The sequence below is a fragment of the Oryzias latipes genome, chromosome 20, assembly GCF_053564925.1.
Source record: "Oryzias latipes strain Hd-rR chromosome 20, Olatipes_Hd-rR_3.1".
NCBI lineage: Eukaryota > Metazoa > Chordata > Actinopteri > Beloniformes > Adrianichthyidae > Oryzias > Oryzias latipes.
In genome coordinates this window covers 14,610,339-14,630,405 of record NC_136256.1, presented here as the reverse complement: position 1 = coordinate 14,630,405, position 20,067 = coordinate 14,610,339, and the positions used below count along the sequence as shown (strand labels likewise).

Here is a 20,067-nt window from a genome sequence, read left to right as displayed (position 1 = left end):
TAAAGAGCTCTGTTTTTACTTTCAATCACTTCATTATATGAAAAAGAAGGATGGCTTGAAATTGCTTAGTTTTGTTCAGAAATACAAACTTCACAAGTACCCCTAACCAGTATTAGACTATTTAGATTGGTTCTATGTTCTTTTATTTTATTTTTATTTAACTTATTTGTTTTTATTTATTTGTGTGTAATGTTCATTGATTTTTTATTTTTTTCCCTCTATTCTTTATTTTCTATGTTAATATGTTATTTGGCAATGGTGATGGATCTTCGAAGTTATGTTGATTACATGGTTATTGTTCGTTAATGACGATACAATAAATAACGGTTATTTACCTCAATTGTCTATAAAGTAAAAAAAAAAAAAAACCTTACCTCGTTGATCATGAACCTCGCAGCATCATTGAACATGTCGTAATCGTCGTCTGTGTACACTATGTTCCTGTACTGATAGTGATAGTTTCCATAAACGACCAACACTAGACATACAAAAAAGGAGACCAGGAAGAGGACTCGCTTCTCCGCTGACAGTCTCTCCATCATCCTGGAGCGCACAGCTAACAAACCTGCTTAGCAGGTTGAACCGCCGGCCAAATGGTTAGTCAAGGATTCTTTTCCGCAGACTGTTCGTCCCTCCTTGAAAATTTGTATTTTGCTGAGCTTAAGAGTTGCTTTAGATATATTTAAAAGTTTAAATGCATATTGATAGCAGTTCGTTGGAGTTCAAACCTTATTTCCGGAAGTTGTCTTCTTCTTCAACGCTGTATCTTCGTATTCGTTGTCTCGTTTCTGCTGCCTTGTGGCGTAGTCTAGGTACTGCAACAGATATGACCTAAAAGGCAAAGCTGGCTCTTTGAGCTCCAAAGACCAAAAAAGACTAATAGAAATAAATATCTTTGTTCTTTCTTACCAAAGATTTATATAATTAGCACTTTTAATTAAGAGTAACTTTAAAATAAACAACAATAGCTACTGAAGGGCTGGATCCAGGGACGTCCACATGATTCCAGGGGGTCAGGGGCTAAAACCCGGAAAGGGGATGGACACTTTTTTTTTCTGGTTCTTTACACAATATTATTATTGTAAATTGAACAGTTAAATGTAAAATTTGAAAAAAATTGTGACTAAAAATTGTGTTTTGGTGTTTTTCCATCTCACAATGGAGGACAAAGTGTGTTTTTAAGTAATTCTTTATTAAAATCATGAATCAGAAGCAGATGAAAAATGTAATTTGAAAAAGCTTGTAGTTGCCATGTAGAAGCTACAATCAGCGGGCCACATGCTCCATATTTCAATCCATCTACTTGCAGACAAATAGACCCACATACATCTTTGTGGCTGGATAGTTTGTGTTCTTCATCCAAAGCTGGATAGTTCCAGAGTGTTGCTCACCAACTTTGTTGGGTAAAGAATCGGAGGAAAGCCTTTGTGGTGGATTGAGTTAATATCAGAAAGAAGGAACATGAGAAACTGGAGAAATACCAGGGGCACAGAGAAGAAATGGAGAAAGCTTTGAAATTGAAGGTGACTGGTGCACGTTATGTTGGTGAACTCGGGGTGGTAACCGCTAAACTGGAGGAGTGGCTGCAGCACAAAGACCTCAGACCTCTCAGTCCAGAAAAGCGCAGTTCTAAGAACAGCTAAGATACTGCAGGACCCTCAAAGTCAAGTTAAAGTCCCACCATCTGTCACACACCTAGGTGTGCAAAATTTGCATTTGACCTAGGCCTGGGCGATAAACTGATTGAATGAATTAATTCACATTTTTTGTTACAGCCGATTTCAAAAATACTAAATCGAGTTTTTGTGTAATGCCGCATTTTTGGCTCCCCAGAGCTTCCGTAGCGTTAGTTTCACATGGCCTTATGGCACGCAACAAACAACAACATCATAGCACACACAAAACAGCAAGCGACAGCATGGCTACCGGTGAGAGTGGGGAGTTTGTTCCCAAGAAAGGAATCAAATCCTCTGTTGTTTGGAACTGGTATGGGTTTGCTGCCACAGACGTGGAGGAAGAGAACCCACGCTGCAACATTTGCCTAAAGCCCATCGCAGTCAAAGGCTCTGGCGTGGCACATGATCATTCCTCTTACACATGCAGCGCCAAGACACACATACACATACCAGTACTCTTTCTACAATGCCTATATAGTTAGTTCATTAGTTAGTTAGTTGTCACTGTTATTTGTTAATAAAGAATACTGCGATGTAATTATTACTTTTACCGGTATAACAAGGAGGCACGTGTTATACCGTAAACCGGTTTATTAATTTAATTAAAACCTTAGACCCCAGATATGAGCTGTATTTTTAATCCTTTAGAAAATGGTGCTACTCTCAAACTGAATGTTTGTCTCCTTTTAGTCTAGACTACAAAGTGTGACTTAAAACACAGCTGGGACTTTAAGTAAGTAACCTTTTTATTTTGGACAAGTGAAAACAAGTGTAGAAAATCAAAATAAGGAAAAAACAAGCCAAAATTTATATAAGACAAAATTTTATAAACAACACAGGTCCAAAAGGGAGTGAGAAGGAGAAAAATCTTATACTTAACTTTGATTCCAAGAATGTGTTCATTTATTTATTATGCATCCCAGAGACTGGGGTTACATTTGTCTTGCGTTTGATTAAATAAAAGCAAATTTTGCTTTAAGTTATCTGCTGTTTTTACTTATTGCTTTCCTTAAGTAGGGCGGGGGGGGGGGGGGGGGGGGGGGGGGGGCAGAAATAATAAAAAAAAAAAAATTCGGAGATTTTAATCTTAGGCCATATCGCCCAGCCCTAATTTGACCCATCACCTGTGGGAGCGGTGAGCTGCAGACACAGCCGCGCTCAGGAACTGTTTGGTGATTTAACCCCCCAACCAAGCTTGATAGTCTTCGGTATGACTCGGCCTGGATTTGAACTCACAACCTTCTAGTCACTGGGCGGACACTCAACCACAAGGCCGCTCAAGCTCCAAAGTATTCAAAAAACTGGTGAACTCTCTTCTGTGGAAATGAGCCACAAGTAACTTATGTGACATCATTTAGCAATCGTTAAGCAACAGCGGCCTTTACAAAAACAGCTAGGCTGTTTCATAACTAGCATTAATTTCTATCTTGTTTGCCCACACACTAAAACCAGATTCAATCCCACATTTAATCTTCCATCTCACTGGTGGTTTTGCCATCAGAAACAGTTCACACTGTCACGGGGTAAGAAAGATTTCACCTTCATTTCTCACTCAAAATATTAAGCCCAAAAAGCAAAAAACAAAAGACATTTCAGCAAACCACACACTTTAATTTCAGGTGTAAAAGAGTACATGACAGTGACACGGCAGCTGGCAAAAGTCTTTGCATACATTCATGTTTTTAATCCAGTTTACGATGCATGACGGTTCCAAGGAATTGCATAAAAGAGGCGTTTGTCATATTTCATTCTTTGGTTTGGGTTGAGCAGGACAGTGCAAAGGAGCATCATAGATGTGTGTAAAATGCAATAATCTTGACTAGATATAAGGAGATTAGGGTAAAAGAAAGCAGCAGGAATAATGATTCATCTTTAGAATGAGACAGTGCAAAACATCAATCTGTAGAAAGGCACAGAACCAAACTGGAGTGTTAAAGGATTCCTTCAACGTCACTAAGCCTCATACTCTGACGGATGGAAAATGAAGATGTGGTTTGCTCAAGGGAACTTTACTGAGGGGAGCAGTAACGGCCCGCAAACAGAATGCTCATGGATCTGTTGTGTCTGATGAAGAAGAGGAAGGGGTGGTCAGCGATGAAGACGTCAGTGGAAAAATTCAGCATAAAGCCATACTTGATGAACGCGGTGGCAGCAGCCGCCTCTGTTCCCTCCTCGTTGACCTCCACAAAAGCCTTGTGGAAGACTTCTGACAGCACCAGGTCATTGGCTGGAGACATGCCTGAGGAAAAGGGCAGAAGATTCCCAGAGGATGAGCTTAAGGTACATATCAAGTTCCATCTAAGGTTCAATGAAGCTCCAGCTACCCACCAGAGAAATCACACTTTGACATGTCGAAAGCGTCCGCCATGCCCATGCTGACCAGGACTTTCTTCATGTCATACTTCTGCTCCATCTTGAAGCGAGGGAAGCCCACCCTGACCTCCACCTCGTTCATCATGTCTGGGCGAGTCCACTCCATAAAGTTCTCGTAGGTCAGGGCCTTCTCCAGCTAGAAGGCAAACATCTGCTTTGTGCATGTTTTGCTGGGTTCTTGGTGAGTCCATGTGCAAATGCAGGCCAATCCTACCTTCTCCAGGCCGGTGGTGCTGTCCTCGATGTCAGTGGGCAGGAAGACCAGCATGCTTAGCTCCTTGTCTTTGTAGGGCATCTCAAGGATCTATTAAAAAGAGGGAAGAATTCCTGTAAGACATGTATTTCACTGAACTCAATAAAAGGGCAAGAAAGTCTAATTGTTTTATTTTTTTGAGACCCACTCCAATAAAAATTGTGTTTAACAAGTTCCTTTGGAATTGTTTTCATGATGGAGGACATTTATAAAGAAAAGTAAGATTGAAGTTGCATTTCTGAGTATTTCTTCATTAAAATTGTTGTGAATAAGGTGCAGAGGAATTTCTGCAGTCTGAAAAAGATCGTATGTGTGACATTGAAAATATACCGGGCCGCCAGCTCCCTGCTCCGCTCCATTCTGATGCATCCACTTGCAAATAGATCCATGTTCATCGTTGTCTGAGCTGGAATCTGGATCTAAACTGTACGGCTGGATTTACAGATCCAGTATTTCTGTTGCACCGGTAATGTTGGATTGGAGGTGTGAGGGGCTGTAAGCTAGTGGGAGAGCGTGGAAACAGATGGATGATGGGAAGTAGGAGCAGGCATACTCTGTACCGCCAACAACTCAGAGGTGAATTTCTAATGAGATCCTGCTGCTCTTCAGAAACTATGTCTTAGAAAACAACTCTAGCAAAGTTTATAGAGTAAAATTGCTTTTGTTGAAAGATAAAAGCAGCGGTGATATGACTACAACGGAGTTTTAGGGCCACGGTTAGGAAAAAAAGTTTCGAGAAAAAACTCGTCGTGTCGAGATAAAAGTCGAAATGAAGTTTCAAGATTAAAGTCGAAATGTTGCGCGAGAGAAGTGAAGCTGAGTCTTTCAGGAGTATTCAGTGTTATGGCTAATGTTAGTGAGCTAGCGGCTTTGTACTTCAGAGTTTACGACAGAGTTTTATGGCCACCAAAAAAAAAGTAAATTTAAGAGATTTTATCTCGTAAATTTATGAGAAAAAATTCATCGATTAACAAGTGGAAAACACCGAAGTTGTCTGTTTATTGGAGCTTGAAGATGAAATATGTGGAGCCTTTTGTGAAGCTTTATTTCCGGATTATTATAGGTTTAAAACAAAGAGATTCTGAACCTTTTGGTGAGTCAAAATCAGATTATTTTCACTGGAGCCGGCTTTCCGAGGTTCAGTGTCAGTAAAGCGGAGTTTTATATGTAAAATAAGGAGCTCAGAGATACGTTTGGGTGTAGAGGACTGCTGCAGCCTTTATTTTCCTTTTCATTCACACAACCTGAAGTTCCTCTGTCACCTTATGTCATGAACCTGTCATCCGAACACCAATGCGGAAGTAAACAGTTACCTACGCCCCCTCCTGCAGATGAAGCGTCCCGCTTCATCATTAAAAAACAAAGATGAGTGAAAATAGTCTTTTATATTAGCATTAGAATGTCGAAAAAGGCAAAAAGGGCTCCTCAGACGGAAGCATCACACAAACAGAGATCTTGTCTTTGGTGGAGGAAGAAAAGATTCAAGCGAACAGCTGCAGGGACACCCGATGGCTTCATCGGGCTGCAAACCAACCATCAATAAAAAAAACTTTAATAAATTGTAAATCAAACAAATGAGCTTCCAGACATTTGGAACGTTATCAATAAACATTTAGCTGACCTGTTCAACAAAGTTTAGTCGGTCTGATCTGCTGCTGCGCGGCGTTCACCTGCTGCTCTGGATGCTCACTTCCACTTTAATCTCATAAATTTAAGAGATTTTTTCTCATAAATTTACGAGTTTTTATCTCCTAAATTTACGAGATAAAATCTCTCTCGCGCAACATTGCAACTTTAATCTCGAAACTTTATTTCGCCTCTTATCTCGAAACGAGTTTTTTCTCGAAACTTTGTGACGAGAAAAAACTCGACACGTTGGCCAGAATTTTTTTCCTCACCGTGGCCCTAAAACTCTGTAGTATATGACACACAAAGGGCAGAAGAAAAGAAAAAAAGGAAGGTCTCTAATAATTTAAACAGTTTGAGTCGATGTAATACGTCCTTCTGACTGAAAAACTATAAGATTCTACATGACAGGGTTACCTGGCAGTTGATTTCAGGGATGTAGGTCAGAGGAAACTTGGATGTCCGGTACATCATTTTTACTGTCTTTTTAGCATTCTGAAAGCAAAAGAGGGAAACACAATGAAAACAGGCCCGATTAAGGGGTTTGGACCCACACCACCTTTCAATAAAAAAGAAGTCAAAGGTTTCTGAAATGAAAGTAGTGGCTAAATGTGGAGGATAAAACAAACAGGATATGATCTAAGAAAATATGATAATGTTAAGTGTTACTGTAAATTAGAGACTTGGGCTAAGAATCAGATCATAAAAGTTCCATACATTCTGTCACATACTGGGTCTTTTCTTCAATAGGAAATAACTTTTTTACTCAGAGTCCAACATTCTCACAATTTACCCACTGAATGTTAATAGGAGACATCTGTATTCAAATGAATTGTAGCGTTAAAAACAGTGTCTTTGTTAGGTTCTTTATTTAAACTAAAGACTATTTTCATAATACATTGTTCACCTGTGAATGATCGTCCTATTTATAAAGCCAGACATAAAACCTTTCCTCTGGTCTAGTTTGGGTAAATATGTGTTTTAAAAAAAATGTTCTTACGGTCTTTTCCATTTTCACTAATTTTGTTATCATTACTCTTTTGCACCTATACATTCTCCTAAGATTTAAAAAGAGATGGAACTCAGATTTATTTCAATATTACCTTCAGTTCTGTCCACACTGCTCTATTAAATCAATTTATGCAGACAACTGGTTGACTATAAGAAAGAATTTGATAATAGAGCAAACAAAGCTAAAGGTTGGTCAGTACAAGCTTTAACCAAACAAAACTCAGAATATGTGTAATATAAATAATGTTTTTAAAATTGTTTTTACCAAGATAGCTACTTAAAACCTCAAACCCTAAGAATCTGGGTTTTGTATTGCAGTTTTCCTGCTTTTTTTATGTCCACATAATACTACTTTGAGTGGAAAGGATGATAATTTGTGCACAAACTTGTGCGCTCAAGATGCTGGTAAATTGCTCATTTGTGACCAACAAATACTTGTTTGTGGGCATAAATGATTAATTTGAGGGAAACATTTTTATTTGCTTATTTATTTTTTGAATGTCACATCCAGGGCTCCGTAGTTTTCTCATCCACTCAGCTCCTCGTTGGTCTCCTGTCAGCTGCAGAGTTACCTTGTTCAGTCGGAAGTCAGCGTCACGAGTATTCTGCGCATCAAACTTCTTGTTCCAGTTGCCTTTGAAATAGATGGCATTGACCAGCACAAGTCTGGTCAGGTTGTTCAAGGAACCCTCGGCGAGGATGTCTCTGATTTTACCTGAAAAACAAAACAAGTTAAGGCAAAGACACGGTTAGATCTGTATCAGATCTAATCAGATTACACTGCAGATCACTTCAAATGAGGATCATTTATGAAACTAAATGGACTTTGGAGTTGAGTGAAGTGTGTTTGTTCAGATGTTTTTAGGTTTGTAGACCACCTTGTGTCTGTTTCTCCACCCAGGTGTTGATGTTGAGCCTGGCAGCTTCAGAACCCTGCATGAAGTTCACCTTCTCCAGCTCTGCTTTGTAGTGCTTCCTGCTGTTTCCCAGGAACTCCTAAACAATAAAAGCCTTTGCGCTTTATTTTGTAGCTTTGCATTCTTTGAAAGAAAATTTCTATCAGTAACGCTGTGACCTCGTAAAGGATTAAATGGGATGGATGACAAGACAAGGTTTTCATTCATCACATTTTCTCCTCTGCTTCTACTGTTTACAAAAAAGCCAGTTTGTCTCACACACCTCGACGAACTGGTAGGTCTGCTCTCCAAAAAGCCTGTTAGCTACACTCAGAGCGTAACTGGCCTTAGGCTTGTTGAGCTGGCCCAGCAGCTCAGCAAAGCTAGCATGGACCTGATCCTGGGAATCCCGGAGTTTCAGGCTCTGTGGAGATAAATAAACCACAGATGTGAGAAAATCTGTTCTGATGGACTTTCTCTGCAGGTTAGATTTTAGTCCAGAAATCTTTAAACAAGGAAGAAAAAAAATGTTAGTAATTCATTTGGTCAAAAATGGGAAGACAATTCATGAAACTTGAGGTGTTTGTTTTTACAAATCATATAAAACACTTAACACAAAAACATACATCATATAAAAGCAGGAAAAAGAAATCCATAAACCAAACCTGTGTGGTCAACTTTTACAGAAGCTGACCCACAGGCTGTCCCTCCACCACGCTGTTAGCACGTATATAAAAAAAAAAGAGTTTATCTTTTTAAATGACATCATTGTGTTGCAGAACTAAAATGCTGTGTGGACAGAATTTAAAAAAGAAAGTTTGAGAGAGTTCCCTGCAGGTTTCATCAAGTGTCAAAAGGTCAGAAAGTGTGAGCAACACATTCCTGTGGTTTGTGAAATCCTGTGTGACTTACAGGTGGACGCCACAGATAACGCTATTTAAAAAAATCCTAATATATCTTAGATATAATTTTACTAATATAAGGCCTTATAAAGCATTCAATTGTCTCAATGGGTCTTAAACTCCTGTCAGGATTTCCAGGATGCGTCTTAAGGCTGGTCGTAAATCGCTTTAACCTCTGCTAGCTATGTTGTGGGAAAATGGGAAAGTGCTAATTCATAAAGAAATTGTTGGAAAATTCATGGCGCTTAAAGCTGGTTAGTGGAAATGGCTATGAAGCCATTTTCAGAAAACTAAACAGTTTGCTGAAAATTATTTCAACTTGACGCGACAGGGATCAAGGAGGTCAAATCTCATGTGCAGACTAAAAAATGGCAGACTGCAGATGTTTTGTTTCATTTTTGCGCCCCCGTTAGCGTTCAGTTTCTGCCACCTTCACTTGAGCTGGCAGACTGGCCTTGCCCTGCTGCTGCATCTGCATCATCTGCTGCGCTCCTTTAGCCTGCTGCTGCTGCTGCTGCTGCCGTTGCTGCTGCTGCTTCCCTGCCTTTGAGAAGCAGAGAACCTGGGGGGTGCAGTTTACAGCCACCTGAATTAAACATTTCTTCCTTTCTTTGCTCCAAGAATCAGGTTGTGTGTATTTTATTTTAAAATCTATTTAATGTCTATGATGCAAATATGCATCAAACCAATTTTTTTACTTATATAACCTTAATGTAGAATCAATTTGAAAGAAAAAAAAGGTGAAATAAATTCAGGCATCGAGGGGTTAAAAGTATCAAACTAAAACCAACTTTGGAACTTTCCCTTCATTATTTCTGTTTTTTTTAGCCATTCAGCCTGAGAAAGGCTTTTTCCATTATACCGGCACCCTGCAGGATAACAAAGCAGTGATGATGAGGAGGAATGGGTGAGCCGTCATTGATGCAGCTGGTAGTGAGGTCAGTTTATAGACAAAGTTTCTATTTATAACCTGACATACAGGAAAAAGCAAAACAAAAAACCTGCTTTACTGAAGTAGTTTACCTGGTTGAAGCAGAGAGACTGTGGGAAACTTTGATCAGACGCACACAGTCAGACATTTACACAAAAATGTCAACAACAAAAATCTATAAAACTATAAAACTATATTTCTACAAGACCCCAAAAGAAGAAAGATACCCAATATTTTAATGCAAACATTTAATTAAACTAATTTATAATTTCTATTTTCTATTGCACATTTTGCACCTTTGTAAAATTTTTGGTACTTGGTATATTGTATTCTTCAGTTTTGTGAAATTATTTTATTATTTCTGTGAAATTATTTTCTATGCATGTCAGCACTGAATAGTGAGTGGCTTTTTTCATTTCATTGTTTACGCCTATGATGCAAATTGTACATGTGCACAGTGACAATAAAGGCATTCTATTCTATTCTAAAATGCTATACTAGATTAAACATTAGTTGATTGCACAGAAGGCAAAAAGGTGGAGCCTAAAATGAGAGTGGAACCTTTTTATTTGGACACAAAACCACAAAAACAGAAACTGGATCCTAAGATTATTAGAGCAAATATTTGGAAAAACAAGTGCAAACGTTGTAGCACCTCTGCTGTTCATGGATGCAGATCCAGATTTTTAAAGTTCTCTCAGAAAACCCCTCCCTGCCAAGGCTTCTGCTGAGCAGCAGTTTATCAATTCAGCATTTATCGACAATTATTGCGGTGGCGCAGTGGTTAGCGCTCTTGCCTCACAGCAAGAAGGCCCCCGGTTCAAGTCTCGGCTGGGGGACATGAAAAACAGAACATCAATGGGGGACCTTTCTGTGTGGAGTTTGCATGTTCTCCCCGTGTATGCGTGGGTTTTCTCCGGGATCCCCGGCTTCCTCCTACTGTCCAAAAACATGGGTTGATTGGCAACTCTAAATTGTCCATAGGTGTGAGTGTGAGAGTAAATGAATGTGTAATTGAGGATATTCTACCCTGCAACAGACTGGCGACCAGTCCAGGGCATCCCTTGCCTACGCCCAAGTGGCCGGGATAGGCTCCGTCAACCCCGTGACCCCGAAAGGGAATAAACGGTTAAGAAAATGAACGATGAATATTATCAATCAGTTTGCAAATCCCCATTACAATTTATTTCAATATTTCTTTCTTTTTATTAATTTATTTTAAATGTAAGGGCGTTTCTTACAGAATCAGAGAGGATTGTGGGCGTGGCACAAATCTCTTCCAAACAGTCGAAGCTGTTGAAAACATTGGATCAAATCCTGAATGCTCTCAGGTCAACTTTGATCTCAACAGCCGTTCTTAGAAACTCCTGTTTTATGGCTGCCATTAGCTTAACCACCAACGGAAACAAATGTCATTTGTTGAGGACCTTTAGATTGAAAAATCACCCATAAATCCTCCATAAGTACTGCTTTAACAAAGCACAAAGGAGACAACTCTGCCAAATGGGTTCTGTTCTTTTCCCTAAAATCAGGGTTAATAGTTTAAATAAATAGGACTGCCGATCTGGAGGCATTCGATGAGTCAACTTTGAAACGGCTTATGGGGAAGTCGGGCTGCAGCCAGGTCTGCTACACATAACTGATAACATACACAGAATATGTCAGTGTAAGCAGCTTTTTATGGCTCACCCTGTTTTGCAATACGCATCATAAAAAATGCTGAGCGAGTGAATGCTAGCACTCCACTCACAGTTGACACGGCATTGGGAAACTTTGACGCCCAGGTAAGCTGCAGAGGCATGTAATATAAGTAAATGCATCACCAAGGTGTTTGGAAACCAAAATGTGAGCTAATGGAAGCAAAAAATAGGGGGGGATGGGGGGGGGCAGTGCGTGATACCTCAGTCATCTGTGAGGCTGTGGTTCCTCTGGCTCCCAGCATCACCATGGCTAGAGCGGAAGAGATGCTGAACGGAGAGTAGAACACGTTTGCCATTTTGTCTTCGTTACTCAGCTGTTTGAACAAGTCCAGAGAGAACTTGGTGTTGGCGCTGGAAACAGTGTTCAGGGAGGCCATGATTTCCTGCAAAAAGGACGAAAAATAGACAGTTTACATCTTTTTTTCAATGTTTTTTAATGTTTGCTACAAAAACGTTTTAAACCCAATTCTGCTATATTGCTGGGATTGTTTACACCTCACACATTAGATTCTGATAGTAAAAAAAGATCAATTACATTTTTTAAATTGATTTGTCCTCTTAGAGGTGTTAGAAAGTAAAGGTTCTTAGACCTCCAAGCACTGACTTTAATGTAACATTTACGACACAAATGAACCAAATACAAAAATGATTTTAAAATCTAATGTCTGAGACAATCACAAAATATTTATTAAAAAATTCAAGCTAAATAAACATCTGAGAAATAGATGTAATAATAAATTATAACTGAAGTTTAAAAAAGGAACTCGTCTGTCAAAAAAACAATAAAAAAATTCAATCATCCAGTTAATTTAATCTTTATTTATAAAGCACTTTTCATGCCTGGCAACACCACGTGCTGCACGTCAGAATAAATATTCAAAAGCAATGGCGCACAGGTAAGAAAAACTGATTTCAAGAATAATTTGTCTCCATTCTACCTTCTGCACATCCTTTTGTGTGTTTGTAATCAGATGAGGTAAATGTCCGATCAAAGTGAAAAATGTGTTCACAGACACAAACATCTGATGACTGGGAGGAATCTGAAAACCACTATCTGTTTATGTCAACTTTAGAAATCCTGTAACAAGTTTTTTTGTTTTTGTTTGTTTTACAAGATAAAATGTCAGTAAAAAGGTAAGGATTAAAGGCTAATGGTTGCTGATATCTACTTTATTAACATTTTGTGCAAAAGCATGTAACCTATTTTTTATTAAATTTTTTAACTTGTCTTGTCCAACAGCTGGGCAGACAGATGAGAGCTGACGGCCTCTTGTGTTGGACATATTTTACTTTAACAAGAGGGGTTATTAATCTTCAGACAAACCAGAGGTATGTCTGAATAAACCCCTTTTGTAATTGAGGCCAAACTTTATTAATTTCAATCATGTTTGAAAATCTTTGGTGTTGGACCGGACGGAAAGGAAAGGAGGGAAAAAGAGAGAGGGATGTTAGAGAGAGGAGGGGATAGGAGGGTGATAATAGGAGGGGGGGGGGGGGGGGGGTAAGACCATGAAGCAGCATAAAGCAACAAGTTTACTGGATGTTTATCATTACGATAAGGTTCAAATGTAGTACAAATCTCACAGGGCGGGGCCTGTCCACACACACACTCAAATGTTATCAACACACCTGCTAGCTGCAAAAATGTCCACATGTCAACATGTACACAAAACACAGTGTTCACACACACATACTTATGCCTTCAAACCAACTAGTTTGAAATATTTCATTCATTCAATCATGCAAACTATTAGTGCAAAGGTGAGCTAACACCTGTGCTCAGGTGAGTGCTTATGTTCTTCTAAAATGGATGGTGGAATGTGAAAAGAAGGACGGAGAGTGCCCAGCCATCCCCACACCAAGACCCCTGCCGAAGCAGCAGCGGCAGCCAGAACCCCCCAACGCCACACGGCAGCAGGCAGAGAACAACCGCCCCCCGGGCGACCACATCCGCCACCCAGGCCAGGGCCAGCAGGACCGCCGCGAGGCCCTCAGAGCAAGAGAGCAGGGAGGCACGGAGGGAAAGAGAGCGCCGCCCCAGCCCAACCAGGAGAGCAGCCCCCCCGCCGCGCCGTGAGGGCCCAACTTAGGGCCCCACCCGAGAAGGGGCACCCACAGCTCCAGACGAGCACCCACCACCACCCAGGAGCTCTAGGCATCCCCCTGCCCCAACCCCAGGTACGAGCCAGGACCCCCCAAGGGAGACCCGTTCCGCACTCCAGGCAGCCACCCACCCGGCCCACGGTTGGTCCAAGAAGGAGCAAGGCAGGGGCCAGCCGCCCCCACCCAGGAGGGGAGCACCCCGGGGGGTGTTTTAAACATGGCCTGACCAGGCTCGGCCACAGTTTGAAATTTTGCCGGGCCCAGCGCTCAGGGGCAAGGACCAGAACCCACCCCACAGGGATACGGACACCCCCGGCTCAGGTGTAATGTGAACCCTCTCCCCACGCGGAGAAGGCACTGCCGGGCCCAGGAAACCGGCACCCAGGGGACACAGCCGCCGTTGCCAAGGGCCCAGTACCCCCCACCAGGGATGGGGTAGGGGACAGACGGTCCTAGGTCCCACCTTCCTTGCAAAATGTGTGTGCGTGTGTTTGTGAGGGTGTGTGTGTATGTGTGTGTGTTTATGTTTGATTGTATATTTTGAGGAGTAAAGTGTGTGTGTACTAGGGGGTTTCAGTTAAAATTGGCGGGTAGGGCACTGAGGGGACATCTCCTGATTACTCACAGTGATGTCCCCTCACCCTCCCCACCAAGGGGCCGTAAATATCTAAAGTGAGGTTAGAATTGGCGGGTAGGGTGCTAAGAGGACATCTGCTGCTTACTGGCAGTGATGTCCAAGCACCCCCCCTACCTACCCTACATGTGTAAAGTGCAAATAAAACCGAGAGAGGGGGGGCCCACTCCATACGGCAACCATGGGAGGGAGACCACTACCAAGTAGCCCCCCCCCCCCCCCCCCCAAGGTGCATCGCAGGCTAAACCCCCCTCCCCCTATAATGAGATTATATGCCAACCCCCCCCCCCCCCAGCACAGGCAAAGGGACCCCCCCCCCCAGGCCGAGCCAGACCACCACTCCACACACCCCCCCCCACCACCACCACACACCCAAGCCCAGAAGACCGCGCAACGCCCCAGCCCGCCCCACCCAGGTACTGGACCCGACCCCCCGACCAACGGAGCCCTCATCGCCCCCCACCGGGCACCGGAGGCCCCAACCCCCACCCCAAACTATGGCAGTAAGGCAAGGAGCAGCGACGACCAGGCCCCCCACCCCCTAAGTCATGGAGTTAGCTATGGGAGACCAGAGAGACTGAATTCTTTCAAAGTTTCTTGAACTTTGGGCTGACATTTTTTCCAAGCTGATATGATCAAGCAGCAGATTTCTGTGTTGACTTATATTTATATTTTTCTTGTTTTTCCAATTTATTAAAATATTTTTTAGCAATACAAATAGTTATGAAAATGATAGATACTAATCCTCCTTCTACATCGATGGCACTCATGTCACCAAGCACACAAAGTGACGGTGAAGCTGTGATTGAAACCTTAAGCCAGACTGATAGATCGGCACATACCTGCTGCCAGAGAGCCTGGACAGGCGTGCAGAACCACAGTGCATGCATGTAACTGTTGGGTAGATTACTATCACAGTGCTAACAAATATCTGAGTTACTGAGACCCATCTTGAACATCCTCTGTCCAGTGTAGTAAATTCTGTGTAGAGTTTTGAAATGGATTAGCGGCAGATTTGGACTTTTTGTCAGTTTAAAGGTGTTTAGACAAAGTTCTGACCAGAAGCTTTCATCTGTGCTGATGCTCAAATCTGCATCCCATTTTGTTGTCAGAAGTGAAATATTATTATCTAAATTACATAAAAGTTTGTATATTTTGGAGAGAGTTTTATTCATTGAAAAATTAATGAGAGAGTTAACTGCTTCTGGTAGCTTTAAATCAATGTCTTTGTATGTAAACATTTTAGTAATAATTGATTTAAGTTGCTGATATTCCAAGAAGTTATGTATTCCATGTTTGTCTTGTAGTTCTTGGGGAGTTATGAATCTTCTATCAATAATTACGTGCTCTAGTTGTTTTACGCCCCCTGCTTGCCAAGCTGGGAAGTGTATCATTTTTTTGTTTATAAGGATGTCCGGGTTTTTCCAGATGGGTGTCATTTTGCACGGTTGAATTGAGGATTTTGATATTTTGAGAAATTCCCACCAGGCTGTTAAAGTAGCGTTTATATTAATACTTTGAAAACAAGCCTGTTTTTTAACTGTTTGGCTAATAAATGGTAGATCTGACAGGTTGATCTTTTCACATAGCGCCTGTTCCAAGTCTAACCATGAGTTGGTTTCTGAATTATTTTTTAACCATTTTAAGATGTATTGTAATCTATTTGCAAGAAAGTATTTGTGGAAGTTAGGTAATTCTAAGCCTCTACAGATTTTTGCAGATTTTAAAGTTTTTAGACTAATTCTTGCAGATTTATTGTTCCATAAAAAGCTTGATATGGATGAGTCTAATGTTTTGAACCATTTTAGTGGCTGTTGTGTGGGAATGATTGAGAATAGATAATTAACTTTAGGTAAGATTTTCATTTTAACCGTGGCTACCTTGCCCATAAGGGACAGAGGCAAGTTGGTCCAGCGTGTTAAATCGTCCTGTATGTTTTTCAGTAATGGGGTGTAGTTAAGCTGCACCAGTTCTGATAGTTTGGGGGGAAAATAGATACCTAGATATTTGATATTTGCTGATTTGACTGGTATCGTGAGTCTTTGCTCCGCATTAATGTTCAGTGGTAATAAAACAGACTTATTCTAATTAATGGAGTAGTCTGATATGGAGGAGAATTGAATTGAAATGATTGTTGCTGTGTTGTTTACAGACTTCCTGTGACGTCATTTCTGAGTAAGCTATTCCCAGTGCTAGTCTTGTGTGACTGCTGTCCTCTTGTTTGGCATTAGCCTGACTACTATTGCTTACTCTAAGGGTTATCTGGGTTAATATTCACATCTAGTACCTTTTATTAGCGAATACACCACTGTTAAACCGCTTGCTGTTCACTTTCTCATTTTGCTAAATAGACCACTTCTCTTTACCTAAACACCGCTAGCCTTAGCTTAGAACCTAGCATGGCCACCTCTCTTTCTGCCTCTCCTCCTTTCTCCTGCCCCATGTGCCATATGTTTAGTGATGACCCTGCCTCCTTTAGTGAAAATAGCGGTATGTGTGTTAAGTGTAGTCTTGTGTTAGACTTGGAGGCCAGACTGGAGGAAGCTAAGCCGGCTAGCCAGGTCGTTACTCGCGGGTCGCGCTACCAGGGCTAACTTAATTAGCACCCCAGCGCCCTCCCAACAGCCGGGAGACAGTCAGGGGTTTGTACCGGTTGGGAGGAAACATAGTGCTAAACGCAAAGACTTAGAGCACCCGAGACTCCACGTTAGTAATAGGTTCTCCCCCCTCAGCGACACACCCGCTGAACACTCAACTCTGGTTATAGGCTCTTCTGAAGTTAGAAAAGTGGAGCTACCAGCGGCTACAGTCAGGTGTTATCCAGGGGCCAGAGTTGGTGACATCGAGGGGAACCTTAGGATGTTAGCTCAGAGTAAGTACAGGTTCCGTCGAGTCGTGATTCACGCAGGCGGTAATGATGCCCGACGGAGACAGTCAGAGGTGGTTAAGTTAAACGTAACTTCGGTGTGTAAACTGGCTAAGACGATGTCCGACACTGTAATTTTCTCTGGTCCCCTGCCGAACTTAGTCAGTGATGAAATGTACAGCCGCTTTTCATCACTTAACCGCTGGCTTTCTAGATGGTGCCCAGAAAACGGCGTTGGTTTTGTGGATAACTGGAGCGCGTTTTGGGGGAAGCCCGGTCTCATGCGGAGAGACGGCGTCCATCCCACCCGGGACGGTGCCGCTCTTCTTTCTAGAAACATTTCTGCTAGCCTTAGTCTGTTAACCTGACAATCCAGAGACGAGACCCGGGCGCAGAGCAGCAGTGTAAAACGCTCCTCTGAGCCTCCCTTAGGGTTAGTGCCGGTGCAAAACCCATGCAGGGAAAGTCAAGCAGGTTCGAGCTTTAGCTTATGTGCTGAAAGACAAATGAAAGGAGCGCGTCATAGAAACCTTAAAGTGACAGACAGCAGTTCTCACAAGCAGAATTATGATGTCATTAAATGCGGTTTATTAAACATTCGATCCATTTCCTCCAAGTCCCTCTTAGTCAATGAGTTAATCATTGATAACAACCTTAATCTTTTAGCCTTAACAGAAACTTGGCTCCAACAGGATGACTATGTTAGATTGAATGAAGCAACCCCCCCCCACTTATGCTAACTATCAGAAATCCAGGATTTCAGGGAAAGGAGGTGGTTTGGCAGTAATATCACAGTCTAGCTTACTTCTCAGCCCTAAAGTTAAAAATGCTTATAACTCCTTTGAAAGCATCATATTGTCTATAAGTCACCCAAACAGGAAAACTCGAAAACCTGTTTTACTCATAATTATTTATCGCCCCACCGGCCCATATTCAGAATTTTTAACTGAGTTTTCCGACTTCCTATCGACTATTGTCTTAGATTCTGATCAAATTATAATATTAGGGGATTTTAATATTCATGTTGATGACCCTAGTGATTGCCTAGGAAAGGCTTTTGCAGCTTTATTGGATGATGTTGGTTTCACCCAAAGTGTGAATGAACCCACTCACTGTCATAAGCACACCCTTATTCTAACCCATGGGATAGAGATCAGCCAGCTGAGTGTCCTTCCTCTTAACCCCATCATTTCTGATCACTTTATGATTATCTTCCAGTTTACACTGGAACATCCTTCTGCCCCAGTGAATAAGAAACAGCTTAGAAGAACCTTAACTGACCGTTCTGTGTCTGAGTTTAAACACACAGTTCAGCCAGTACTTAGTAATATTCTGAGAAAATACTCTGAGACCAGCTCCCATAGTATCAGTCCTAGTATAAATGACCACTTTGTTAATGATGCCTTACAAGCCCTCAGGAGTACACTCGATGTTGTTGCCCCCTTGAAACCTAAATTCGTCAGACAAAACCGAGTAGCACCGTGGTTTAACGCTGAAACTCGTTCTCTTAAACAAGAAACCCGTAAGTTGGAAAGAGAATGGCGCCGCTCCGGTTCAGAGCAGTCTCTGGATATCTGGAAACATAACCTATTAAATTATAAAAAAGCTCTGCGTAGAGCTAGAAGCCAGTACTATTCAACCTTAACATCAGAGAATGGAAATAATCCAAGATTTCTTTTTAGCACTATTGCTAAATTAACTCGCAGTCAGAGCTCAGTAGAACCACATGTTCCTGTTTCTCTCAGCTCCGATGATTTTCTTACATTTTTCGATAGTAAAATCTCAAATATTAGACATAAGTTAAATCAAGTTATTCCTACTATCAGCCCAGAACAGGCTGAAGTGGTAGAAATGGAGGCATCCATAGAAACCTCTGTAACATTAGACTGCTTCACTGCTGTGGATCAAGCGGAAATAACATCAATTATTACGTCCTCCAAATCCTCAACGTGTCTGTTAGACCCAATTCCCACTAGACTTTTTAAAGAAACTTTTCCCCTAATTAATGATCCCATATTAACAATGATAAATGCCTCTCTGGAAACGGGATACGTACCACAGTCTTTTAAATATGCAGTTGTTAAACCTCTTCTGAAAAAGCCCAGTTTGGATCCTAGCATCTTGGCCAACTATAGACCGATATCAAACCTGCCCTTTATTTCTAAAATCCTAGAAAGAGTTGTAGTTAAGCAGCTTTACTGCCACCTACAGGACAACAGCCACTTTGAAGACTTTCAGTCGGGGTTTAGACCTCACCACAGTACGGAAACTGCACTAGTTAGAGTCTCTAATGACTTGTTATTGGCCTCAGAAAAGGGACTACTTTCTATTCTGGTCCTGTTGGACCTCAGTGCAGCCTTTGACACTATCGACCACGGTATTTTACTCCATAGATTAGAGCAGGACATAGGGATCAGAGGATCTGCTCTCCAGTGGTTTAAATCCTATCTGTCCGATAGGTATCAGTTCATTAATGTAAATGGACATTCCTCTCAGTGCACTCGAGTCAACTATGGAGTCCCACAGGGCTCAGTCTTGGGACCGATCCTGTTTACGCTTTATATGCTACCCCTAGGAAACATAATCAGGAAACACAGCATTAATTTTCATTGTTATGCCGACGATACGCAGTTGTATTTATCCATGAAGCCTGACCAGAATGACCAGATAGAGAAACTGAACGCCTGCATCAGTGACATCAAGACCTGGATGACAATTAATTACCTCCTCTTGAACCCAGAAAAAACCGAGGTCATTATACTTGGTCCTAAAAACCTCAGAGATGCTCTGTCTGCTCAGATAGTCTCCCTGGATGGCATAAGTATAGCCCCCAATTCCACAGTTAGAAACTTTGGGGTTTTACTTGACCAGGATTTATCATTTAAGGCTCACATATCTCAGGCGTGTAGAACTGCCTTTTTTCACCTGCGGAATATTGCTAAGATCAGAAATATACTTTCTAAGAGTGATGCTGAAAAACTCATCCATGCATTTGTTACGTCGAGGCTGGATTACTGTAACTCCTTGTTAGCAGCGTGTCCTAAGAGTTCCTTAAGAAGTCTCCAGCTTGTTCAGAACGCAGCAGCTAGATTGTTA

The 20,067-nt window shown here is 41.6% G+C and overlaps 2 protein-coding genes across 10 annotated transcripts in view; both read right to left on the bottom strand.

The window, feature by feature from the left end:
* Positions 1-804, bottom strand: part of LOC111946616 (leukocyte elastase inhibitor-like) — a 33,254-nt gene extending 32,450 nt beyond the window's left edge. The window contains exon 1 of one of the 4 annotated variants that reach the window (XM_078938402.1): positions 729-804. Coding sequence is in view for 2 of the 4 variants with exons in the window: in XM_023950110.2 (XP_023805878.1) it covers positions 375-542 (168 nt within the window). In the remaining 2 variants the exon portion in view is untranslated. Of the gene's footprint in view, positions 1-374 lie in introns of all 4 variants that reach the window. The other 3 variants (XM_023950110.2, XM_023950109.2, XM_023950111.2) reach the window with 3 other exon arrangements.
* Positions 805-3,266: 2,462 nt separating this feature from the next.
* LOC101155254 (leukocyte elastase inhibitor-like) overlaps positions 3,267-20,067 on the bottom strand; it is a 32,931-nt gene continuing 16,130 nt past the window's right edge. For 4 of the 6 annotated variants that reach the window (XM_023950441.2, XM_078938406.1, XM_078938404.1 and 1 more), the window contains 9 exons: positions 11,569-11,751; positions 9,168-9,299; positions 8,119-8,259; positions 7,818-7,935; positions 7,512-7,654; positions 6,346-6,423; positions 4,264-4,353; positions 4,005-4,185; positions 3,267-3,915 (listed from right to left, as the gene is read on the bottom strand). In XM_023950441.2, the coding sequence (XP_023806209.1) occupies positions 3,686-3,915; positions 4,005-4,185; positions 4,264-4,353; positions 6,346-6,423; positions 7,512-7,654; positions 7,818-7,935; positions 8,119-8,259; positions 9,168-9,299; positions 11,569-11,751 (1,296 nt within the window). In that variant the 3' untranslated portion in view covers positions 3,267-3,685. The remainder of the gene's footprint in view (positions 3,916-4,004; positions 4,186-4,263; positions 4,354-6,345; positions 6,424-7,511; positions 7,655-7,817; positions 7,936-8,118; positions 8,260-9,167; positions 9,300-11,568; positions 11,752-20,067) is intronic. The other 2 variants (XM_078938403.1, XM_023950442.2) reach the window with 2 other exon arrangements.